The sequence below is a fragment of the Pelmatolapia mariae genome, linkage group LG3_W (assembly GCF_036321145.2).
Source record: "Pelmatolapia mariae isolate MD_Pm_ZW linkage group LG3_W, Pm_UMD_F_2, whole genome shotgun sequence".
NCBI classification, from domain to species: domain Eukaryota; kingdom Metazoa; phylum Chordata; class Actinopteri; order Cichliformes; family Cichlidae; genus Pelmatolapia; species Pelmatolapia mariae.
Window position 1 is genome coordinate 93,024,153 of NC_086229.1, and position 27,493 is coordinate 93,051,645.

Below are 27,493 nucleotides of genomic sequence, written 5' to 3' on the forward strand. Positions count from 1 at the left end.
CATGGTCATACAGATATAACATGCAGTGAAATGTGACCTGATACGCTCCTCGACTGTGCAAAAAAGAGAGACCCATCTTCAGTGTTGTGGCTGAGGCAAGGAGGTTGGAATTCACATCAATCCTCGATCTAATCAACAGTACGCAGTGCAAGAGTTACACGCTTTTCACATTCAGAGGAAAATGTCAATCATACACATTTAATCTCTGTAATATTCTGGATAGTTATAATTGAGCTATTAGTATATATTAGAGTTTTCTGTTATATTTTAACTTTGTAATATATTTGACTATTTCATTTATTTCAGTCTGTTACTGTTCTTATTGTCTTGGAGCAACCGTAACCACATCATTTCTTTAGGGAATAATAAAGTTTCTGATTCTCATCCAAGACTTCACGATAAATAGCCCCACCCACTGGTCTCTCGGTGCGGTGAACCAGTGTTTCCCCCTGAATGCCTGACTGTTGGGATGGTGTTCTTTAGGTCACGTGCAGCATTTCGGCTGAGTCGATGCCAAAGCACTAAACTTTGCTTTCATCTGACCGCATCACTTTCTCTCGAGCTTCTCTGAATTATTTAGATGTTTCCTGGCAAACTGAAGTAGCGCCTGCACGTGTCCCCTCTTGAACAGGACATAGTGTGTTAGCTGTGGTGTTCTTGGTGACTATGGTTCTGACTGCCTTTAACAGAATCATTAACAAACCCCTGCTGTGTAGTTTTGGGCTGATCCAGCACCATCCTCATCCTCACCCTGCATTCAGTATCAGCTGTGTCAGCTCCCTGCACCACCCCTCCCCTGCAGCTGCACCACAGACTACACCCGCCACACATACAAATCAACTTTTATACAATGTGTTTTTTATTTTCCAGATTTTTGGTTAATATTCATTTTCTTACCATTAAAAAACTGAAACCACCACAATAATTAAATACTGTTTATTTCTTTTTTAGTGAGCAAACTTGCAAATTCAGCAGGGATCAAATAATTATTACAGCGAACTTGTTTGTGTCACTTGTTTTTGTTTTGTTACGTCCTTGTTCCAAAATGGAATAAATTAATTTTTCACCTCACAATTCCACAAACAATATCCCATAGTGACAAAGAAGGTGATTAAAAATAAAAAAAACAAAACTATAACATGTGCATATGTATTTACAGAGTTTGCTGAATACTTTGTTGAAGCAGTATTATTTAAAAAAACTGCAGATTTGTAACTCCATAATTAATTAATGGTGTGTGAAGAAAACTCCCGTTTACATGAACAAACTGGAGTCTATTGAAATTAGTCTTTTCAAATCACTGCAGCACAATTGTTAAACTTGTCTGTTAACTGGGCGGTTGGTGGTTTTATCTCTGATGCTGCAGTCTGCATGCCAAAGTATCCTCGGGCAAGATGCAAAACCCCGAGTTTGTCACGGTGCCTCGGTCCTCTCAGGTTGATTTGCCGCTTTCTTTCTCCCTCTCCTGTCGCTCCATCTCTCCTCTCTTTAGTGTGTGTGGGAGTAGTCTAGTTTTGGTACAGAAGTGGGACTTTTCTGAGTTTCCCACCTTCTGACAGTGCTCAAATAGAGTAGAAAAATGTTATAGAAAAACTAGTCCACTTACTTTAGTACAACACAGCATGCTCTAATCGCTCTAATAGGATATAATTACTATGACCATATTAGCAACCTTGTCATATTTAAGATTGAAGCATTAATTAATGGTAGTACTACAAGGTCAGGAAAGAATAGAAATACACTTATTTGGGAAATTCCTTTCTAACAACATGATGAGTAATGATAGTACAAAGAAGCTACTTTAAGCTTCTCACTTAGTCATACATGTTTGATTTGACTGTTGTTTACATCAGAGGCTCTTCCCAACACAACCCCAAAGGGATTTGGCTCCTCTTCAGAACAAGGCAGTGATCTTTCACTTCTTAGGCAAATGTGTAAACCATGTCTTGTACTACTACTACTAATGGCTATAGTATCAATGGTTGTCTGTCTCTCTGTAATAGCCCCGTCATAGACTGGTGACAATGGACAGCTGTCAGTGGTCGACCCATAGCAGCTAGGATAGGCTCCCCCGTGATAGTGAAGTGGACAAGTGGAAGATGATGGACGGATAGATGGGTGGAAGGTGACGCCTGTAATTTCTTGCACCCAGCAGTAATGAAATGCAGCATACACACATTGATTTTTTGAGGCATACATATGTTTTGTGTGATGGATGTGTTGTACTGTACTTATATATCACCTCACCACTTTGATTACGATGTAATTCATAATCAATTAATATTTGAAAGTTAGTGAGTATGGGCCATGAGATGGGAATTTGCAAAAGTCAACAGGCCATGAGGAATCGAGTGGCTAGTGTAATAATCCTGGCTAATTTCTATCAACATGATTGGGGAGCATATTTGAAGCACTATGTGACAACCACCTCATAAGAGGCAACCTACAGAGTGTAGATGCTGAGGACTCTTCATTATTTGGTTTGGAACTGAAAAAGCTTGGATGAGAGGTGAAATGTCTTCAAAAAACTTAAAAATAAGTCCAGTTGCCTTCTTTTCAAGCTCTTAAGAAGAGGGAGGATCATTGAATCAGCATAACCTGTCTGCAGTGGAGGAAAATGCAAACAGGTGGACTATATCTTATGGATATAAGATGCCATTTTAAGTAGAAGGGGGAGAATGTAGCTAGGCAACGAAGAGTGGAAAGGTGGTTGGTGGAGATCAAATCAAATCAAATCAAATCACTTTTATTGTCACATCACATGTGCAGGTACACTGGTACAGTACATGTGAGTGAAATTCTTGTGTGCGAGCTTCACAAGCAACAGAGTTGTGCAAAATACAATAATGTAAAACAAGCAAAATATAAAAATGGCTAATCTAAAAAGTAATAAATATATGTACAATATGTAAAGGTATATACATTACTGAATGTGTATACTAAATATGTTTTTCTACGTGTGTGTGTTTGAGTGTGTATATAGTATGTATATACATGTTTTACAAATGAAATAAAGTAAACAATAAAATAAGATATATAAAATATACAGAGGTTGGTATGTGCAAAACAGTGGTATTTATATACAGTATGGAGTGCATAATGTTGAAGTTCCAGTAGTGAGGGTGAGGTGTCTATGAAGTGTTCAGCAGTCTGATGGCCTGATGGAAAAAGCTGTCTCTCAGTCTGCTGGTACGGGACCGGATGCTGCAGAACCTCCTTCCTGATGGAAGTAGTCTGAACAGTTTATGGCTGGGGTGACTGGAGTCCTTGATGATCCTCCCCGCTTTCCTCAGGCACCGCTTCCTGTAGATGTCTTGGAGGGAGGGAAGCTCACCTCCAATTATCCGTTCAGCACACCGCACTACTCTCTGGAGAGCTTTGCGGTTGTGAGCGGTGCTGTTGCCGTACCAGGTGGTGATGCATCCAGTGAGGATGCTCTCAATGGCACAGCGATAGAAGGTCCTGAGGATGCGGGGGCTCATGCCGAATCTTTTCAGTCTCCTGAGAAAGAAGAGGCGCTGCTGCGCCTTCTTCACTGTTTTGTTTATGTGTACTGACCACGTAAGATCCTCAGCCAGATGTACACCAAGGAAGCGGAAGCTGCTCACTCTCTCCACAGCGGCGCCGTTGATGGTGATGGGGGTGTGTACTCCTCTGCACCTCCGGAAGTCCACTATCAACTCCTTTGTCTTTGCGACGTTGAGGGTGAGATGGTTGTCTTGACACCAGTGGGTCAGGGCGCTGACCTCCTCCCTGTAGGCCGTCTCATCACCGTTGGTAATAAGACCCACCACTGTAGTGTCGTCCACAAACTTCACAATGATGTTGGAGTTTCTAGTGGCCGTGCAGTCGTAGGTGTAGAGTGAGTACAGGAGAGGGCTCAGTACACACCCCTGTGGAGCACCAGTGTTCAGTGTGATGGGGGATGAGGTGGTGCTGCCCAGTCTGACCGCTTGGCGTCTGTCAGACAGGAAGTTAAGGATCCAGCTGCAGAGGGAGCTGCTCAGTCCTAGATCCTGCAGTTTCCTGTCCAGCTTCGAGGGAACGATGGTGTTGAATGCTGAGCTGTAATCTACAAACAGCATTCTCACATACGTGTCTCTCTTCTCCAGGTGTGACAGGGCAGCATGGAGTGTCAGGGCTATGGCATCATCAGTGGACCTGTTGTGGCGGTATGCGAACTGTAGAGGGTCCAGTGAGTCGGGTAGTGCAGAGCAGATGAAGTCCCTGACCAGCTTCTCGAAGCATTTGCTCACGATGGGGGTCAGGGCTACGGGTCGCCAGTCGTTCAATGAGGAGATGGTGGAGGATTTGGGTACAGGGACGATGGTGGCCATTTTGAAGCAGGCTGGGACTACAGACAGAGAGAGGGAAAGGTTGAAGATGTGTGTAAACACTCCAGCCAGCTGAGCCACGCATGACTTGAGGACGTGGCCGGGAATCCCGTCCGGACCAGTAGCTTTGCGTGCGTTCACCCTCCTGAAGCACTTCCGCACATCCTCCTCAGACACAGTGTGCGCACTGACGTCATCCGCGGTGCGCACACTGTCCGGTCTCGTGGTGTTCGCTGTGTCGAATCTAGCGTAGAATACGCTTAGATCCTCACACAGAGAGGCCGTGGTCTGCGGTGTGCTGGTTTTCCCTCTAAAGTCTGTGATCGTGTTTAGTCCCTGCCACATACTCCGAGGGTTGTCAAAATGTTGCTCCACCCTGTCCCTGTACTCACGTTTGGCTGCTTTGATCGTCTTCCGGAGTTGGTAATGTGCGTGTTTGTAGTCCGATGTGTTCGCGGAGGCAAAAGCGGTGCTCCGTGCCACCAGTGCTGTGCGAACATCTCCGTTAATCCAGGGTTTTTGATTTGGGAAGGATTTAACTGTTCTGGATGGGACGACATCTTCCACGCATTTTCTGATAAATCCGCAGACTGAGTCTGTGTACTCATCAATGTCTTTAGCAGCCACGTGAAACATTTCCCAGTCCGCGTGATCAAAACAGTCCCGCAGCGTAGACTCCGATTGGTCCGACCAACGGTGCACCGCCCTCAGGGTTGGAGCTTCCTGTTTCAGCTTCTGCCTGTAGGTGGGCAGGAGCAGGATGGAGCGGTGATCTGATTGGTCGAATGGGGCGCGGGGGAGGGCTTTGTATGCATCCCGGAAAGAGGTGTAGCAGTGGTCAAGAAGCCGGTTTCCACGAGTGTTGAAATGGATGTGTTGGTGTAGTTTTTGTGAGACTTTCTTCAGGTTACCCTTATTAAAGTCCCCGGTCGTGATAAACGCCGCCTCTGGGTGTGCGGTTTCCTCACTGCTGATCGCGCTGTACAGTTCCCTGAGTGCTCGGTCAGTGTCGGCTTGTGGGGGAATGTAAACCACTGTAATAATCACTGCTGTGAATTCCCTCGGTAGCCAGAATGGCCGGCACTTAATCATCAGGTACTCCAGGTCCGGTGAGCAGAAAGATTTGACCGGGTGCACGTTCGCATAATCACACCAGCTGTTGTTGATCATGAAACATACACCACCGCCTCTGCTTTCCCCAGTAAGCTCCTGTGACCTGTCCGCGCGGTGCACAGAGAACCCCGGTAGTTGTATTGCGGAGTCCGGTACCTTGTCCGATAGCCAGGTTTCTGTGAGGCAGATCACGCAGCAGTCCCGCATCTCTCGCTGGAATGAGATCCGTGCCCGAAGCTCGCACAGCTTGTTCTCCAGAGACTGCACATTAGCCAGTAATAAACTGGGTAACGGTGGTCTGTTAGTGCGCCGTCTCAGTCGAACCAGAACGCCAGATCTTCTCCCTCTGCGTCGGCGTTTGCGGCCTCCACGGGCCCAGAACAAAGGCGTCTCAGGTGAGATGAATGGGGGGTCTGCAAACGGAGGGTCCGTGTTGCAAAACTTGAACTCCGGAAAGTGATGAGAAAGTCCATCTTTTATGTCCAGTAAGGTTTGTCGGTCGTACACAAGGAGACATGTGCTACTCGTGAAAAAATAAAGAAAAAGTAAAATTAAACACAAAAAACAGCTGTTGCTTGGGGGAGCTCGCGACGAGGCTGCCATACTCGGCGCCATCTTGTGAGATGATGTACTGTGTGGAAGTACGGAGGTGTCCAAGAGAGAGGGCAGTGAACTTTTTAACCAGATTGTTTAACATAACCATGGAGAGTCTGGCCGAGCAATGAGAAGAAGTGTACTGCTACCAGTTTTCAAGAACAAGGGTGATGTGCATAGCTTGTATTAGCTGCAGAGAGATAAGAATGATGCACCATACCATGAAGATAGAATATGCATGGAAATCGAGAACTGGATCTGGTAGAGAACCGGTTTCAAGTATTCCAGCTCCTTGGAATCATTAATCTGCCTGCTTTTTGATCCTGCTTATTGGTTCTTGCACTCTCGCTACAATCAGCTGATTTCAGTTTGTGTGTTGGAGGACAAAAGGGAGGAAGGAAAGTGTGATAGTAAAATAGAGACTGCTCCAGGACAGAAACAACTGCATTGTTAGCACAACTTCGGCTCTTCGCAAACACCTGCACAGACAGTATGCTAATGCTAAGCTAGCCAAGAATCCAGAGTGGTGTTAAATCAGAATCAGAATACTTTATTGATCCCTAGGGGAAGTTATTTTTTGTGCTCCATTATAAACAAACATTAACAGAGACAGACAATACACTAACTAAGAATAGCACAAAATATACAGGCATATATATACACACATAAAAGTCACTTATTAATAAATAGCTGAAAAAGAAACATGTGTAGCTGTTGCAGTAAACAGTGTGTTAGGTGGAGGAGTTGTACAGGGAGATGGCCACAGGCAGGAATGATTTCCTGTGTCGTTCAGTGGTGCTTTTCGGTAATCTCAGTCTCTCACTGAACGCGCTCCTGTGACTGACCAGCATGTCATGGAGTGGGTGGGAGGTGTTATCCAACATTGTCTTTATCTTGGACAGCATCCGCCTCTCCAACACCACCTTGAGGGAGTCCAGCTCCATCCCCACAACACTACTGGCCTTACGGATCAGTTTATCAAGTCTGTTGGCATCTGCGACCCTCAGCCTGCTCCCCCAGCATGCCACAGCATAGAGGATCGCACTGGCCACAACAGACTCGTAGAAAATCCTGAGCATTTTCTGGCAGATGTTGAAGGACCTCAGTCGCCTCAAAAAATAGAGACGACTCTGGCCCTTTCTGTAAAGTGCAGTGGTGTTTTTAGCCCAGTCCAGTTTATTGTCAATGTGTACTCCAAGGTATTTATAGTCCTCCACAATGTCAACACTGACCCCCTGGATTGAAACAGGGGTCAAGTGTTGAGCTGCAGATGATTCTGCTCACACCACGTGACAAAGGAGTCGACCACAGCCCGGTACTCTGTCTCATCATCCCTGCTGATGCATCCAACCACCACGGAGTCATCAGAAAACTTCTGAAGATGGCAGGTCTCTGTGCAGTGGCTGAAGTCTGTGGTGTAGAGGGTGAAGAGGAAGGGGGAGAGGACAGTCCCCTGTGGTGCCCCTGTGTTGCTGATTACCTTGTCAGACACACACTGTGGGAGACGTACATATTGTGGTCTTCCTGTCAGGTAATCAACAATCCAGGACACCAGAGAAGCATCCACCTGCATCGCTGCTAACTTATCACCCAGGAGGGTCGGCCTGATGGTGTTGAAAGCACTGGAAAAGTCAAAAAACATGACCCTCACAGTGCTCGCCGGCTGGTCCAGATGGGTGTAGACACGATTTAGCAGGTAGATGATGGCGTCCTCTGTTCCGAGACGAGGCTGATAAGCAAATTGAAGGGGATTCAGATGTGGTCTGACAATGGGTCGCAGCTGAGTGAATGCTGACCCCAGCCCAGCACCTCGATAAAGTGAGCCGTCATTTGTGGTGTTGAACTTCAACAGATAACAAACTGATGAGCAGTTAGGCTGTAACCGCTGTTTCTATCTGGTCGTGTTTTTGCAGTAGAATCACTGTGGAGATTGTTTTGAAGTCTCTTTCTGCTGGTTTTCATTTTTACTTTGTGTTGTCGGCTGTAGTCCACCAGACGGAAGACTGGCCCGAGCGAGTCCTGGAAGACCCAAGGACTGCAACTGAGAAGCCGCTCGTTGTTGGCACGCAAGCCGACCGACTGAGGAAACTGTTTTAAGTTACTGCCTAGGAGTACCCAGCACCCACTCCCCAAAAGAGGGGCTGGTTGCCATGTTCAAGCGATAAAATCTAGTAAAGGTGGTACCCGAGGACCATTTAGCAGTTGCACAAATGGCAGAGAGGGAGAAGCACCTCCACAAGCTCCAAGAGTTGGCCACCCCATGGTTCAAAGGGGCCCAGACGTCCGAGTGGAGGGGAACTCCTGCAGAGGCCTAACCCTGCCGGCCTCTTCCACCCAGCAGGACAACTGGGACTTGGACAGGGGCCTGGCTCAGGATCCCGGGATCGAAGGCAATAAACAGCTTGTCAGTTGTCCAGATTGGCTGGATACGCCTGACATAAAGCGCCAAGGCTCGAATGGGGCACAGGGCCACCAGACCCTGAGCCACCTCCCCGTCTAATCCCTCAATGGGAGCTGATGCAGCTTGACCGACTGGGATTGATGGGAGTAAGACAGGGCTTTCTGCAAGAAGGCAGGGTTGAGCCAGAGTACCTTAGGGCAGGCAGCCCTAAGGCATGGAGCCTCTCCCTCTCAGGGGCCAGGCTGTCAGCCGCACCTCCCCAGGGAAGGGATGGAGCAGTGACCTGCTCCCCTGGGACAGAAGGTCCCTCAAACTGGGAGCTCCCTGGGCGTTTCATCCAGGGGGTGCGGGATCACTGAGGGCATGAGGGGCCACCAGGACCAGCCTCGCCTCCTTGGTCTGGACCTGGTGGACGACCGAGTGGAGGAGGGAGAAAGGAGGGAAGGCATACAGGAGAGCCTGGGGAAACCCACCCTAGGGGAGGGTCGTGTCCTTTAAGGAGAAAAACAGGAGGCAGTGTGTTGACTCCATGGAGACAAAGAGGTTGACCTCTGCCCACCTGAAGCCGTGGCAGATTTGTTCGACCACATAGACCGCCGCAACCATGCTGTCTGTCCTGATAATCTGACCGAAGAGACAAATCACGTGGAACCCCTGCAGTCGAGGCAGAAAGTGCCGAAGCGCCAAGAAGACGGCTTGCAGCTCCAGCACATGGATATGGTGGGACGGTCCAGCAGCCGTTGACCCCACAGCCCTCGTGGACTGCACCCTTCCCCCCTTCACTCCAGAGTTTTGTCATATCCTATATGACCTGGCATGGGGTTCAAATGAGCCACCTGGAAAATCATCTCAGCTTTTTTTTTTTTTTGCAGCTTCTGGCATCAACAGTTGGGTGTGGTCTTCTTGTATGTGGGTGTCATGACTCAAGTCAGTTTCAGACGACTTTACGTCAAAGCTGAGCGCAACACAAACATTGCATGTCCCTGCCAGTTGTGAACACACCCGCACACACAGCCCCATTAACCTACTGAACCCGGGCCAATCAGCTCCCAGAATCAAGGGATGCGCCGGCGCTAACGCAGCCTTCAGTGTAAATGCTTTATCCATGTATTTCATTTCCACCGTCCCCATACTCACACCTGACCTTTACCCACTCTGCCTCAAGCATTGCCCTGGTTCGAACCAGGTTTTGGTGAACCAAGTCCACCAAAGGCCAGGCATGTACCCCTTTGGCAGATTTTTAAACCCTGACCCACTATTGACATGGGTCCTAAATACATGAGCCAAGGTGTGAACCTTTGCTTATAGTGTGTGTCACTATCAGCCCCCCGGTTCTAATATAGTTGTAAGCCATAGAGGGGGTGTCCTACAACACCAACTGTCTGCCATCTATAATCCAGTTTTGAGATCCATCCTCAGACGCCTTAACGCCCACTCACATCCTGGGTCATCTGACCTCAGTAAGTCACATGATAGGCTGGGGCAAGTTCTTACAATGGTTTACCTCAGCTGATAGTGACCCACACCTGTTTTCATACCTTGGCTCATGTGATTAGGCAGATGATCAATAGTGGGTCAACGACCTCTTTAGGGACACTCCCAGTAGGGCTTAAAAATCTGGGACTGTCCACCAGTTGCTCTGAGAACTGAAGAAGGTTCTCAGGTTAAACGTCTTCAAGAAACTTATAGAAGTCCAGACACTTTTCTTTCCAAGCTGCTTAGATTACCATGATCTGGATGACTGAGAATCTTCACAGACATGATTGGATGAGGGTTACCAGCCTTGCCCTGCCCCCTCAACCCGCTGCCCCATCCCTCCTCTGCACTCGCGCCACAAACCAGACTCTGACACATGGGTTTTGTGTTTTATTCTAAAATAGACATTACCATCTAAATTCTTTTCATACATGAGAATTTGTAGTGTTACCACATCTTTATGACAAGTATGTTATCATAAATGACTGTAATGAGGAACAACATGGTGATTAAGTGGAATTATCATTTAAGAACACCCAATGGATTTTCTTCTTTGGAACATTTGGGAAACAGAATGTTGATAACCCACTGGTAGTTTTCTACAACCAGTAAGGGGAATGCTGGCGTTGTCACTGTTTGTTCAGGAGGAGGTTAACATATTGGTAACTTCAACATAAACAGAGGACACAAACCCCAGTCTTTGGTTCAAAAGTTGTGTATACATTTTGTCGGTGAAAGAACATATAACTGTTTAGTTTGAAGACTTGTTTACATTTTGGATGAATGTCCCTTTAATGAAGCAGCTGAAAGGTGCAGGCGGGTTTTCTTGGAGTTGGAACAGGGGGCTGTTGTGTGCTCCTGCTATGGTTGTATTTGTAGACTCTTGAAATTGAGCTGGTGCCAAGCTGGTCAGCTCTCACCTCTCCTCAGGAACACACGCTCATACCCAGCTGTGCATCCATGACTCAGATCTACGTTAATTTGCTGGAGACTGTCATCTTAAACAGCACTACTGCTTACCTTTTCCATGCCTAACACATCCTGAACCTCAAAACATGTCTTTACCCTAACATTGAAACATAATAGTGTTATGTTTTAAAGAAGAGGCCACTCACTCAGTCAATCGAAAACAAAATATGAAATCTGGATCTGTCAGCATGAGACAGTGTAGAATAAATATGTTAACATGATACACTTAGAGCAAGACAAATGTTTTTGTTGTTGCTTTTACTACTAGACAAAAAGACTCATGGAAACATTTTAAGGTGAAATTGAGTTCAGCGGACTCAATGCTGTGAGCCTCCTTTGTCATTTCCCTGCAGTCATGAGATCAGTGTTGAGCTGTGCTGTGGCTGTGAGACGCACAGATGACTGATGGTCATGCCAGCCTTCTGATGGGCGTTCGGAGCTGGGTCAAGCACAGGATTAAATACCACAGCCAACTGTTGTTCCAGATTTAGGATCCACAGAGACAGGATGTCAAGTACAGACAATCCTGCAGCTCCCATTGACTTTAGAGTCTTAATAATTTTTTAAAAATCTTTAATTTTTTTGGTTTCCTGCTTCCAACTTTAATGCTTGGATTCCTTCCTCTGCCCATATTTCCAGGATGTACACAGTAGAGAATTTAGGAGCTAAAGAGCAGGATTTTCAGTTTTATCTTTCTGTGACATATTGTGCTGTCTAGAGTCTATGTAACTGAGACTGAAATGTAAACTGCTGCATCATGGCAGCAAGGACAGTTCGATGTTTTGTAACGGTAATATTTCAGTGCGTGCTTCTGACAGACAGCTCACAGGTGTCTGGCTTAGCCGGGCTACATTTGCAAAGGTCACAGGCAGGAGTGCAGCAGGGATCTGATTGCTTTGACCTCTACTACAAGTTTCCAAGTACATGTTATGATCATTTTGAGCTTGAATTCTTTGATGTTTTTTAGTGAGCTCTTATTGAACAGTAGAATTTCAAAATAATACAAATAATACTGAAATGGTTTATGGAAACCATTACAATCAGCTCTATACACCAGGCTGTGCTATGGAATGGTTCTGTATGTGGTTGTACCAGAGTACTGACAGTTTCTGTAGGTTCACCAAAGCATTGGAAAAATAGCAGCTACAGTTAGGTTCACAAGTTTTAGAAAAATGACACACTTCCTTTAATTTAAATTAAACAATCAAGATGTGTTTGAAGAGAATGTTTAGCTCTGACAAAGATTTAAATTGTTACATTATTGTTACATTAACTGTTCAGGAATTACAGCAATGTTTTTCTGAAGCAGCCCACTTCAGAGGATCAAAGGTAAATAGGCAAACTATTCCTTTTAATACTTGCATGAAAATTCATCGCCGTCAAAGACTGTAAATATCATAGACATCAGCAAATGCTGTAATTCCTCCCTTCTAATGTTCTGCCAGATGTTTGCTTCAGCCTTCATCAGTTGGTGCTTGCTTGTGGGTCTCCCTGCATTCAGTTATGTTTTCAGAAAATGAAAAACATGCTCTGAGATCAGGTGAGTGACAGTTCCATTAAAAAAAAGAGAAAAAGTTACTTTTCTGTCCACTGAGAACCTCTTTGGTTGCATTTGCAGTATACTTTGGATACTGCTTCTGTCTTCAACTGGCAGTCATGCCATAACATTGCCTCCACTATGATTCACAGATAATTTTGTGTGCTTTCAGTTTTGAGCTTCTCCTTTTTGATATTTAATATTTTACTTTGGTGCAAGTTCATTTTGGTTTCATCTGTCTTAAGAAGTTCTTTGCAGGCCTGGGCAAACTTTTCTAGATGTTTTTAAAAGTCTGATCTGGGCTTTTTGTTCTTAAGTGGAACCAGTGGCTTAAACCTTGTTGCAAACTCTCTGCATTTCCATTTGTGACGATGTCTCTTGATTGTACTCATAGGTCTACCTCTTTTAGATATGTTGTGAAGGGTTATTCTTAACCAAGGACAGACTTCAGCACTCATCTATTTAGTTGCCTTTTGTGATTTTTCAGGCTGTTTGGTGTGGCTGAGCTAGGCAGCACTAAAACTTTTTTAAGAATGAACACGTCTTTGTTAAATCTTTACTTGGAATGACATTTCTCTGGTCTTAAGTGAAAAGACATGAAATACAAGTTCAATCAACACTTGGATATAATGCAGATCTTTGATCCATTAAACTTGCCATGGAATAACGAGGGAACAGGCATCACATGGCTATTAAACTAAATTTACTTGTCAGTCAATCGTTCCCCGTGAACCTGTGAAAAATGGAGGCTATGTAAAAATAGTTGGAGTTCTTAAAGAGTTAATGCAATACTTTAGTTAAACCACTTGAATTTAAGCAAAAGTCTGTACTTGATTCACATCTTTATTTTTTGTTTTAAATACACTGCAGTGGAAATGACAAAATGATGTCACTGTGCAAAGACGTAACCGTAGCTGATGAATGTACAGGTGGATCCAAAGGTGACACAACACAAAATCAAATCTACAGTTTTATTGCACAGATGAAGGTGAAAAGAAACAAGGTTTGTTCCAATCATTATTTCAAGACAAGCAGACTTTTCCAGGGGAACAGGACAGCTAAGTTTCTTCTATAGAGGGCAAGTTCCTATTCTGAAGACTGACTGCCTGCACTGGGGAATATTGAAAAAAGCAAGAACAAACTGAATGACCTGTTAGGAGTCGTTTTAATTATCTCAGTCATTAAGCGTGAATGATTTTACCTCTAATTTGCCAGAATCATCCAGCAAATAATAGATGAATGGTTTGATATTTTGCAGTAAGTTAATTTATTCCCCTGCAAACGCGTTTCTATTTGGACAATGAAGAGAGAGTTTTTTCAGGAAGTTGCTGCTTATTGGTTGACAAGTGACAAGGTTGACGAGGGCGATCGTGGCTCAAGAGTTGGGAGTTCGCCTTGTAATCTGGGCCCGGTGGCGCCAGTGTCCGGCAGCCTCGCCTCTGTCAGTGCGCCCCAGGGCGGCTGTGGCTGCAATGTAGCTTGCCATCACCAGTGTGTGAATGGGTGGATGACTGGATGTGTAAAGCGCTTTGGGGTCCTTAGGGACTGAGTAAAGCGCTATACAAATACAGGCCATTTACCATTTTACAAGTGGCCTGTATTAGGGAAGAGCATGACAACTGAGGAATGGGAGAAACACAAAAAATGGTCAAAGATTAAAAATACAGCATGCAAAGTACGGACATCCAATTAACAGTGTTCACAGGATTCAGTCTATGCAAAGTTGTTAGATTGTTTATGGACCTGCAGGTAGGTTTCCTGGAACAACACAGAGGCCTTCAGTGCCAACTGCTTTGTTCCCGCCTTCTTTAGCTTCATCAGTACACAGACAGAAATACACTAGAGAAAGTCCCTTGTACTTAACATTGCATGTTATTTCCCCCACTTTCTTCCCTGTGTTAGCACCTTATAATCTCTTTCACAGGCAGTAGTAAAAGGCACTATAGCCTCTTTGTTTCCCAGTGGTGGAGCTAAGGATATAATGATCAAATGATAGGTCACACTATGGTACCCTGCAGTCAGGGGTGCTGCCATGGGTGTGGGACCTATGAAAGCTTTGATAACCAACATCTAGACTCAAAAAACTGGTAGCTCAGTGTTTCAATATTCAAAAGAGACAACAGCTATCACAACTGGGTTCAGACGGGTTACCAAGCCCCAAGCAGAACTGAAGGTGCGCTGAGTATGAGAACAGCAGACCTGAAAAACTGGATCATGGAGAAGCAGGAAACCTGGACCATCCGTGGCCGATTACCAAGACTACGTGAAGTACCCTCTGAAGGTCTGCTAGAAGAAGTGAAGGCAGCATTATGGACAATCCCTACTGCGACCATCACTGAAACCAACCAGTTGATCTACACTATGGAGACACTTGGCTATAAGATGAACAGCCATAAGGAGCAGTACCCTCCATGGAGGAGACTAGAGGCCAAGATCAAGGTAGCATAGAGAGACATTAGCCAAAAATTAGAGCTGCAGAAAGATGGTGATGAAGATTTCGTATCTAAGTGGTACAGCAAGCTGTGCTGAGCTGAGGTGTTGGAAACTGCCAAGCAAACAGCATTGACCAAATGCTTGAAGAGGTTCACCAGAGAGATACAAGGCAGGAGAATAAACCAGCTGTACTCCACTGACCCATCCAAGATGGTTACTTTCAGTGGCAGGGGAGCAATATGAGAACATCTGTGCGGAGTACGGCCGTAGCAACAGCTGTAGCTATACCGAAAGCAACATCAGGAAAAAGGAACACGAAAAGCTAGAGAAGTGCCACGGGCTGAGAGAGGATTTCGAGAAGATGTGGATGGTGAAGGCAACAGTGGTACTAGTGGCAATCAGAACAGTTGGTGCAGGGACCTCCACGCTGGGTGCGGGGCTCCAGGAGATCCCAGGAACAACACCTCTGTCCAGAAGAGCGCAGTCCTAGGAACAGCAAAGATACTGCGCAGGACCCTCGAGCTCCCCGTCTCTGGTAGAGGACCCGAGCTTGAGGAGAAAGACCGCCCGCAGTGCCCACTACTTTAATTTTACTAATCTTGCCAACCCTAAAAATATAACATTCTTAAAAAAAATGAATCAATCTATTTCTTATAGAATTTAGGATTTTTAAAAAATTATTATTATTTTTTAACATTGATCGGTACCTTACACCAAATACAAATACAACCCTCTTTACATTTTTACATGCTGTAGTGCCATATTTTGGGAGCATTTCAAGTTGCTATGCAATAAAATACAACCATTATATCACACATTTTAATAATACGTATGTATTAAGTCCATAGTAACTACATAAATTGCTAAAATGTGCAAAAAAACACAAAGAAATTGAAAATTGTTTTTGTTTTTCTTGTTTTTTTACTCATTTTTCTAGTTACAGAAATGTCAAAGATACATTCCTCAAAACTATAAATGCAAATGTAAATTTACTGTAAACAGCAATAACAGCTGCGGGACTTCACAGGTTATTATTCTCTTGCTTTCCTGCTGGTAAGCAGCATAGCACCAAGCCTCTGTAAAACAACACAGGCAGACGGATTATAGTGACTCACTGTTCATTTCGTATTCATTACTGTAACACACTTTAGGCAGAAGAGCATTTTTAAATATTATCCGCATATATTTGGATAGTGTTTCTATAATTTACCTCTACAAAGCTTTATGGTGTAGACGTTTGTGTTCAGTTCATCAGATTAAGAAAACATACTGCTCTGTTTGACCTGGGACATGGAGGGTGACGTGTTTTAAAACTCCTGTGGTACAGCTGTGTACTGTGGGTGTGGAAAAGAATGATCATTGTACTGTCTGATAATATCTACATGTAGTGAGAAAAGCAGGGCTTCCAGCCAGTTTCCTCATGCAACTCCAAAACAAAAGTCCAAACTAAGACTATTCACATGTAACACATTCTTCTCTGTAACGTGTTACATGTTTGGATCCAGATAAGAGCAGATTTAGAAACCAGCCTTTTATCAAGATGGGTTAAATGGATACCACGGTCAACTGTGTCAACTCAAACTGTGCAGTCAGCTTTTGCCTGATCTTAAAGCTTTGGTGTTATTATTGTTCTGTTTACAGTAAAAAGCAGTAAAAAGCCACTGTACAGACCACTGGAGCATTTGATATCCATACAGTAATCTATTTTCTTTCGCTTACCCTTGTCCAGATTGTGGGAACAATGGTCTAAGCAGAGATTCTCAGACATCCCTCTCTGCAGCCATGTTTTCCAGCTCTTCTGGTGGGACCCTGAGACATTTTTAAGGTGGGCAAAATATCTGTCCAACGGGTCCTGGGTCTAGTGTCTCCTCCCAGTTGCACATGCCCAAAACACCTAACCTAGACTGCATCCAAGAGGCATCCTGATCAGATATTGTTTTGTTTTGGAACATAAGGATAAGTGGAAAAGGATGGATGGATGGATGGATGGATGGAAGAGCAGTGACTCTAGTCTGAGACTCTCCTAAATGACCAAGCTCCTCACCCTATCTGAGGTCGCTGGAGGCCTTACTGGTCCGATCCCTGATTGTCACTAAAGTTGGCCATTACTCTCCCAGTGTAGTGATTTGGCTCTGCTGGATTTGGAAAAAAGGAAGTCATGGTACATACATTGGCATAAATGTAATAAGGTGAAAATCCCCTAGTCAAAGTTTTTCTTTAAATGTTTTTACAAATAATAAAATATGTTACTTTCAGCTCTCAAATGTTTTTTTTTAATAATTTACAAATGTCATCATTCTCTAGACTCTGCATGTAACAAATATAAAAGGCGAATGCCTCTGTGTGTGTCTCAGAAGCTGCATTACATCCTTCATGCGCTAGCAACAGATTATAAATAGACTGACACCTAAAGTGGAAAAGTCCCCCCAGCTGAGGGGGGCTCATGACAGAGGGAAAGGTTTCCTGCCAGACTCACAGTTAGTTTCTGTTTTACATTTACTCCTTGATAAAGTTTCTCAACGCAGATCATGCGGACTTACTAATTATCGTTTGGCTCCACTAATTGCTGCTTGAGTATAGGCCTGCATCGGTATTTCACAGGCCTCATCATATTAGATATGAAACCTACAGCAGTCTGTCATCCAAGTAACCTCCAGTGGCATCGGTCTGTTTACTTCTACAGCAGAAATACTGTCATCTCTTTCATGCTTTGTCAAGTAAAGCTAAAACATCTGAACAACAGCAACAATGTTATTATTATCAGATTATCCTCCAGGATATGAAGCTACTGCATGTGTGACGTGTTAAATTAATCTGAGCTATGTCAAGGCACCCATAGTTATAACTGTAGTGAAACAGGAAGTTTAATAGGGTTAGAGAACAGCTTTCATCAACACATCTCCAAATTACACGTTACACTACCAGTCAAAAGTTTGGACGCACCTTCTCATTTAATGGTTTTTCTTTATTTTTACTACTTAAGATACTTAAGATAGATAGTAGATACAAACTGAAGAACTCAGATATATGAAGCAAGATATTATGTAGCAAAACACATTAATAAATATCTCTAAATATGTCTTGTATTTTAGATTCCTGAAAGCAGCACCCTTTGCTTTGTTGACAGCACTGCAAACCCTCGGCCTTCTCTCAGTGAGCTTCATGATGTCGTCACCTGACATGGTCACAAGAGTCACCTCTGCTGCTGAGGATGCATTCATCGGAACCAGCATGGCTACCACAGCATCATGCATCCCATCCAGTTTGTGTTTAGTTGGACCATCATTTATTTTCCAACAGCACAATGAGCCCAAACACACCTCCAGGCTGTGTCAGGGCTGTTTGACCAAGAAGCAGAGTGATGGAGTGCTGACCAGATGGCCTGGCCTCCACAGTCACCTGACCTAAACCCAGTGGGGATGGTTTGGGATGAGATGGAGCGCAGAGTGAAGGCAAAGGACCAAGAAGTGCTCAGCATCTCTGGGAACTCCTTCAAGACTGTTGGAAACCATTTCAGGAGACGACCTCATGAAGCTCATGGAGAGAACGCCAAGAGTGAGCAAAACAGGAATCAAAGCAAAGGCTGTTTGGAAGAATCTGAAATATAAAACATGTTTTGAGTTATTTCACACTTTTTTGTTTACTACAGAATTTCATGTGTTTATTCATAGTTTTGATGCCTTCAGTGAGAATCTACAGTGTAAACATTCATGAAAATAAAGAAAAAACATTAAATAAAAAGGTGTGTCCAAACTTTTTACTGGCAGTGTGATTAGCAGTGAAACCACAGTGTAAATACTGGGTGGGGTTTTTCTGTGTGGTTTGGCTGCTCGCCCTGTGACGCTCTCCTTTGACTTCCTCTTATTTATTTATGTATTTGTGCCAAAATATAAGCTTTCTAATGGAAAATGTATCATTATTTTTGTTAAAACCTTTGTTTTAAATGCTCACGCTGAGATTTAAACTGTAAACTTCCTCCTTTTTGGATGGGTGAAAGTTGGAAGAGACATCTGATTTTATTTTGAAAGTCCCAGTCACGAGGGTTCCGGTTTGTCCGCGTTAACTTCACGATATGTGACCGGAGTATTTGTTTTGTACCGTGACTACGGAGCGAGCACTGGTGAGGATCTGTCATCGAGGCAGGTGGAGTCTCCCATCCACTCCCCGGTGAAGGAACAGGAAGAGGGGACACACCTTCCCTCCGTGTAATTTAACTTTAGCGTGTGTGACAGGATCGAGCCGACCATGACTTCGGTTTGGAAACGGCTCCAGCGGGTAGGAAAGAAGGCGTCTAAATTCCAGTTTGCGGCTTCGTTTCAAGAGCTGATCCTAGAATGTACAAATAAATGGTGAGTGGTATAATACTTATATTTGTCAATATTTGATAACTGTCGGTTTGTTGCGCACCCTGGCACTCCTCCGTGGTGTGCTCTCTGAGCGTTAAAGAGCCTGACAGAGAAAGTGATGCCAAACTCCGGTCAGACATGTGAACTTCTCTTTTCGGCGAGTAAAAGTTGTGAAACTAAGTGTATCATTCACACTCAGTTTACACGAGCAGGTGTATTTATCACTGCGCATTAACCTCTTATTGACACACTTAATACAATTATTCCATGTAATTACAGGTCGTCGGTACAATTCCTCAAGTTTTAATGTTCAGAAAAAATAAATGCTAAAAGCTTTGTTTTGCTGCAGAGAGAGCCCGCCCCATTACTTCCGTGTTTGTTTTCTTGATATACTGTAAGAGAACTGTAATTGTTACCATGCGGCATCCTAATAACCATGGCAACGGGTCAAGCCAGAAAAGTGTCGTGGCTGTGGGAGTGAGTGGTGGTGCAGTTTAGTGTCTGCTGGTGTCACGTGTGCAGGTGGACGGATGAAGCATCTACGCCATCATCATTGGCTGAAAGTAGATTTTTGGACACTGAGGTCATGGATAAAAACTTCCCCTCGTGTAAGAAATTTGTGGCCAGGCTGCAATAATTGTTGGGAGGAGTTAAAAATATGAGGAAACCTTTTTATGAAGGCAAACAGTTAGTTGTGCCTATTTCTGCATTTTAGTTAGTTCCAGTAAAGTAGCGCTTTAACCAGATTCAAACACTTTCCCTGTGTGTTTGTGGCACGATTATGATGTGATTCTGGGTGAGTGCTGGGCCACCACCAGCTGACTTTACACTAACTGGTCACATTTTGTGAGGCTGGGCTGTGCAATAAATCAGCCACCACTTTAATCACATTCTGGATCTCTGACATGTGGCATAGAAAGTGCACATTTAAGAGTATTTAGTCTGTTTATTACCTAACAAAATTTACATTTACAATAAAGACAGCCTGGGGAATAGATTTCATTACAGTATCTTTTGGAAGGTTCTGTAACATAATTCCTCATTGCTACTCTCTGCAATCCGCCCCTCCCTGAGCCCGGTTCTGCTGGAGGTTTCTTCCTGTTAAAGGGATTTTTTCCTTCCCACTGTTGTGCTTACTCATAGGGGTCATATGATTGTTGGTTACTGTGGCCCCTCCGTGAAAGAAAGCCTCAAATCAGAAGTAGACTCCATGGTATAACTCTCAAACATGCACCTTGAGATGGAGTGGCATCTCACTAATTTAGAATACCTTCATTTTCCCAGGAAAGATAATTTGTTGCTCTATTTAAAAGCCCTGCGTAAAGCTGAGACATCTCACTCCTCATCATTAATTGAAGAAAATAAGAACAAGCCCAGGGTTACTCTTCAGCACTGGTTGACAAAAGAGTCAGTGCTTTGTTGAACAGAGTATTCCTTTTACCTTAACTAGTATTGAATTCACTAATTTCTTTACTAATAACATTTTAACAATTAGAGAAAAAAATAACTTATCACCAGATATATAATATGTACAACTACTTTCAATACTGTTTATATTGATTTAGTCTTTGTCTCTGATTGATCCTACTGCAGTAACCTCAGTAATCACTTCCTCCAAATCATCATGTGTCTATTAAAACCAATTTCTAGAAGACTGCTATAAGATGTCCTACCATAAATTAGTGCTTCAATTTTAAAATATGATTAATCTATCTCAATCAGTCACCTACGAACCACAGGTCTTTAATGGCAGCAGTTAAACCGTTATTTAAAAAGCCATCATTAGCCTCAGCTGTCTTAGCTAATTGTAGGTCAATCTCCAATCATCCTTTAGCTCAAAACATCTCCAAAGAGTCAGTGTAAAATAGCTTGTTTCATTTGTAGAGGAAAAAAACCCCAACCCCAATCTCTGGTCCTGTGAGTCTTACCCAGTAAGCAGTGCAGAGCTTAGATGGAGCTACTGGGTGTGGGGATTAGCCCAGTACTAACTGCCTGAAAAGCCCCCGAATGCCGACCCTTCTTCCTCTGACAGAGCCGGTACAGGCCCAGCTGTCAGCAGCCCCGTTTGTTACCGCAGCTCCCCTCTAGATTGGTGCACTTGGTAACTAACTGGGTTAAATTTAGCGTCCTGGAAGACTGAGCCCCAAGGGCTGGATTAACCTGTAAGAGTTATTCATGGTGCTGTAGATTAATACTCAGGTTTTTACCATTCCCTTTATAAAGGCTATGCCCACAATTAAAACCATTTAACGAAGGATATTTTATTAAAGCAATATAATAGGAGCAAAACAAAAGCAGAACCAAATAATACTAATCAGAAAATATTAATCAAATCACCTCAGTTACATGTGTCTAATGAACCCATTGTAAGCTAATGCTGAGCTTGTTCTGATCCTTGTGAAGAAGGAGGTTAGAGAGAATGGGCACAGCCAGGCATGAGGAGGAGCTTCCAACTGTGAACATCTTAGGTCCAATCTTCTTATCGACTCTGCACAAAGCTTTTATACCTGCTCATCCTTTCTTCTCCCTTTTTACGTCACATCTTCTAAGATAACGTCTGGTCTCACCTCTGGTAATCGCTCACTGTCCACCCATAACTCATCATCCTCTCTCTGTCTGTCTGAGTTTTCATCATACATGATTTAAAACTAACTTTAAATGCAAAATCACTTCATTACAGTTTCTTCTTTTCCATGTTATTCTTACCATAGAAAGTTTCACTGTATATGAACATTCAGTCGCATATTTCTCCTTATGCTCCATTAGTTTATACAACCTCTCTATCATGATCTTATTCTTACATGAATATCTTTTAGCATAATCCCTTTTAATCCAGTTACAGGAATACTTTCTTTTACTGTTTTTCTTTAAAACTGATCACAGTATACTCAATACATTTTCTTTTATTTAATCATACATTTATAAAGTCAGACATTCTCTCAGATTAGTGGCTCATTGGTGTCACACACACACACTCACTGATTATATATAGGCAATTAAGAATTAAGCAAAAACAAATATGAATTATGGTTGTGTATCCTTAAAATTTTTTTAAAGGCTTAAAACTCCCTGAAAAGCCTTCAGTTAATCCAAAATGCTGCAGCAAGAGTCCTGACAGGGACTAGAAAGAGAGAGCAGATTTCTCCTGTATTGGCTTCCCTTCATTGGCTTCCTGTTAAATCCAGAATTCAAAATCCTGCTCCTCACATACAAGGTCTTAAATAATCAGGCCCATCTTATCTTAATGACCTTGTAGTACCATATCACCCTATTAGAGCACTTCGCTCTCACACTGCAGGCTTACTTGTTGTTCCTAGAGTATTTAAAAGTAGAATGGGAGGCAGAGCCTTCAGTTTTCAGGCTCCTCTTCTGTGGAACCAGCTTCCAGTTTGGATTCAGGAGACAGACACTATCTCTACTTTCAAGATTAGGCTTCAAACTTTCCTTTTTGCTAAAGCATATAGTTAGGGCTGGACCAGGTGACCCTGAATCCTCCCTAGGCTGCAAGGGCTGGCTTGCTTTTGTCCTGTCTCCCTCCTTTCACCTCCAGCTAGTCCTGGCTGTTAGCTGGTAGCTGTCCCTCCCTGAGCCTGGTTCTGCTGAAGGGTTCTTCCTGTTAAAAGGGAGTTTGTTTCCTTCCCACTGTTACTATTTAGTGTCATCTGACTACTTTATAGGGTGTTGTAGGGTCTTTACCTTACAATATAACTGGCCACTGTTGTTGTGATTGTGAAACATCAGCATGTAGTGGTGCACAAATCTAAATAATAGACTTTTTGAATGAGTCTACCAGTGAGAGATGGGGCCTTAAATTAACCCAAAAAGCCGACTGGCCCAGTCACTAAAAGTTTTGTTTTGGCTTGATAAGGACCTTTCTCTCATTATTCCATGACAAATTAATCAGATCAGATATTTGGACCTGATCCCAGATGTTGAACTTGAGTTTGGTATCTTTGAACCAGAATTCTGAGTATGAGAATAAAGGAATATAAAGGAGTACATTATTAGGATGATGATTGCCAAATTCTTTAAGAAAAACTACAATATTTTGTGAAGAAAATTCTTTAAGAGGTAGATCTATAATTGACTCTACGAGCCAGAGACATCTTCATGAATGAACCATCAGTCCCCATTGGCCTCTTCCAGAAAACATCTAAAATCTTGGTATTTGCTCGGTATTTCTCTTCTCTTGAACAGATTTGATGATTAGTCTGGTTTTCAGTGTTCAGGACAAGCTTGAAACATGTTCCTCTTGGTCATTTCCAGTTTATGTCTACAGAGGATATTGTCCTTAGCTTTAGAGCTGCTGTTTTAGTTTTGGCATGTAGGAGTTCCTTTAATTCCACTGGCGTTAGTCATTGTTCAGTCAGTGTCAACATGTGTTTTCAGTCCTCTGGCTTGTATTTTGGCCGGCCTTCCTTTCACACTGTTTATGCTTTGTGGTTGTTTAGAGAGATTTGTCACATTTTGCATGCTCTGTACTGGAGTCAGTGGTGTCAGTGTTACTGGATATCTAATGACAGTACACTGTAAAAGGTAATTATCATGTAATCACGTCCTTTCTTTTTGGGCTCTGAAGGAATCTCTGAGGTGAGAGTGCCTGAGGTGGTTTTAAGCATCCCTTATTTTGTCCCATAGGATTTCCTTTTCTGGATTTTATGCCAAGAGAATTAGATCAAAGCCGATATTCACCGGAACAATAAAACCACACACAAAAGTTTAACACTGAAATAAATTAAATGCCAAAGCTAAAACAGTGACACACCAACTCAAATTAAAATTCATAACTACTATCCCGGCTACAGCATAAACCAGTGTGACTAGTTGTCTTGTGTATTTTAAAGTAATGAACCATAACGTTGATTTGAAATGTTACAATGTTTATTTGCATCACATAATTTCAACGACACCACGACTAAAACTAAACTTTTATTTCTTTCCCAGCAAAAAGTTTTTGAAACTTATGATCTATAATTATACATTTCTTCTTCTTCTTCTTCTTCTTCTTCTTCTTCTTCTTGTTTGAATTAAAAACTGAAGCAGCAAAGTGCATAAAAAACAAACTTTGTGTCACTGCTAAAATGTTTGGTCATGTCTGTAGGATATAGGACAAAGATGCAGCCAGTTCATGTCAATAGTAACCAGTTTTATACCAGGAGTAATGCAGATTAGCAGCTCAGATCGAGGACACCCAGTGAAGGAGTGAGTAATGTAGTAAGCAGAGGGTTGACATACGTCTGTATTTCTTTCTGACAACATTGGGGCAATTCAGGTCAGTGAAAGGGGGCTGAAGGAGAATCTGTGTATTTGTTGATGTCAGGGTCATGAATTGCTGTGTGAAGCAGGCAGGATAGGATCCCACTGCAGACTCACAGACAGGACTTTATTTTAGAAGACACAGCTTTATTGCTGTGAAATATAAAACTAACTAAACTGGAAATACACCTGAACTAATCAGGCAGGCAGAACACACTGCGGGGAAATGAAGGGATGAAGCATAGAAGGATAATGAGGGAATGAGAAACGGGGGGAAACACAGCTGGGGCCAATCAGACGCATGAGACGAGGTACCTTCAAAGTAAGACAGGAAGTGACATGTACAGTGAGAACCAGACAACGACTTGACAACAGGACATGGAACATGCAGATATGCACGCAGACAACTAAAGGGCCAGATGTGACCCCGAGGTCGTGTACCGCCCAGTCACACTGTCTAATTTGCAACAAGAGTTAACAACATGCTTCAGTTTGACCTCCAACTAAAATGATCTCAATAAATGTTTTTTTATAGCCAGATTCATCATATAAACACCCACATTTCTGGACTGATTTGGCTTTGATGAAAACTATTTTGATCATAACTAATAGAAAAGATTCCCAGAACTACAAGTTGTGAAGTTGTCATAAAGCATAACCAAATTGCTCTTAATCAAAAACAAATACAATGAATAAAGGGAGCATAAAACTGTTGAACACTTGCCCAAACGATCAACTAACCAGCTGCTTTTGGTAAGAGACTGTGAGCAATGAGTGAGAATGAAAGCAACGGACAGAGAACAGAAATGGACAACACGCTTCACGGAGCTTAGCAACACCTGCTGCACTATTAATAACAGACATGTTTCTGTGCTGACCTATAAATGTACAGGCCTGTGGTGGTGAGTAACTCAGTGGTTTGTAGAGACAAAAACGCCTGAAAGAAAACATTTACAGGTACCAGGAATGATGTATAACTCATATGTAGTCTACCTCATTTTAAAATGCACAGTGTTACAATGTAACCATATTAGAGGATGCTTTACAGTTTGAGGAGCATTTTATCATACAGCCTAGCTGACGGCGCTGGCACGGCTGGCAGCCTTAACCCAATTTCCCTCGGGATGAATAAAGTATAATCAATCAATCAATCAATCAATCAATCCATATTTAAAACATTCTTCTGATAGACTTGTATAATGATGGTGATGCCACAGAAATGTCATTTATGACAAGCTTAAATGATTCCCCCACATCTAGTCATGTGTCTTACCCCAGGCTGTAGAAATGATGGGCTCGGCTTCCAGCCTGAAAACTGAAAGGAACATGAAGGTGCCTTAAACCTAAAAACATCCTTTTTAAGTATACCAAACCTACCTAACCGTAACCCATAGATGTTTATGGGAAAACTGCCCTGAACCTTGACCTTGTAAACTCTTTGCTAATGAGTTTACGGGCTTAGTCGCTCACTGAGGGTTGAGGGGTGTAGCTCAGGTGGTAGAGCAGGTCACTTACTAACTGGAAGGTTGGTGGTTGGATGGTGCTCCAGTCTGCATGCCAAATCCTTGGGAAAGATACTAACTCCATGTTACTCGCCGATGCATCCACTGAATGTTAGATAGGAAACAGCGTAGAAAAAAGTGCTTATGCGAATGAGTGAGTCTACAGGTTGTGTAAAGCGCTATATAAGAACCAGTCCACTCAAAGGAGACACTCTCTCCTGCACCATGCCTGTTCGTGATAATGAAACTATGCCTCAGTTCACTGAGCATCAGTCTGGCAGTTTTACAATGCCCATGCTATAGCTGCTCATCGCCGATGCTGTAGAATCGCCTTCTGGACAAATGTTCTTTCAACTTTGGGAACAGGTGAAGTCTGGACTGTGGGGTGCGTGATGAATAGGGGTGGGTTTTTATAATCGATTTATCGATTAAAATAGATTCTGGCTTGGATAACGTGAAATCGATTCATTAATCCTGAATCGATTTTTTAATATAAATTAATTTTTCCCGAAATGCCAGAATCTCAAGTTAAACCTCACAAAATTTCAACAACCACCAAACAGCTAAGACAGTAAATGAGAGCAGGAACACGGATTCTGCACAAAGACGTAAATACACAGCGCGGAACCGCGGATCAGAATCAGTGAGATGTCGCCTTTCTCACCTGACGGCACGGACACGGTCGGGGCTGAAAGCCGACAGCTCGCTGATTCTGTCTTTTGTTTTTGATGTACTGCAGAATATTTTTATAAAATCCCAGGCCAGGAAAATCACCTTCATGTTTTTCTGTGTTTTATCTTCAGCTACTTTGACACAAAGGCATCTGCTGTGATGCTCACACCTTTGATAAAGTCTTGCGTGTGTCAGCTTCCTTTTTATAGATACAAAAATATGTAAATGTACTGATCTGAATTATAATATTTCTGACTGTCAAAATTTCCCAGATTCAAATCGAATTGAATCTAATCAAATCGAATCGAATTGAATCGAATCGTGGATTGAATCGAATCGGGACCTTGTGAATCAGGAAACGAATCGATTCTAGAAATCAGTGACGATACCCAGCCCTAGTGATGAAGTTTCAACCAAAGTTTTGCAACAAAGCGACAGTTTTACGGGCGACGTGTGGACGCGTGGTGTCATGGACAATGCTTACGCACAGTGCGCAGCTGTGTTTTGGGACTGAAAGGGGGTTTTGTTGGTTGACTTTGATGGCTGGTACTGTGAAACACTGGGAAAACTCAGAAGGGCATTTCAGAACTGGAGAAGAGGAATGCTGAGCAAGAAGAGCGTAAGCATTCACACGTCGCCCGTCAAACTGTCGCTCTGTTGCAAGTCTTTGGTTGAAACTTCATCACCCACCCAGCCTACACTCCGGACTTCACCTGTTCCCAAAGTTGAAAGAACATTTGTCTGGAAGGTGATTCTGCGGGGGCGGTGGTGAGCAGCTATGACATGGGCACAGCGTCTACAACTATGCATCGACTGAAATGGGGATTATGTAGAAAAATAAACAGGTCGTCAAGCTTTAA

At 43.2% G+C, this 27,493-nt stretch overlaps 1 protein-coding gene and 1 pseudogene across 3 annotated transcripts in view; both read left to right on the forward strand.

Annotated features, from left to right (window-relative positions):
- Positions 1–27,493, forward strand: part of LOC134625026 (NACHT, LRR and PYD domains-containing protein 14-like) — a 551,707-nt pseudogene that overhangs the window by 241,668 nt on the left and 282,546 nt on the right.
- ehbp1l1a (EH domain binding protein 1-like 1a) overlaps positions 18,964–27,493 on the forward strand; it is a 46,253-nt gene continuing 37,723 nt past the window's right edge. For all 3 annotated transcript variants that reach the window (XM_063470332.1, XM_063470333.1, XM_063470334.1), the window contains exon 1: positions 18,964–19,206. In XM_063470332.1, the coding sequence (XP_063326402.1) occupies positions 19,103–19,206 (104 nt within the window). In that variant the 5' untranslated portion in view covers positions 18,964–19,102. The remainder of the gene's footprint in view (positions 19,207–27,493) is intronic.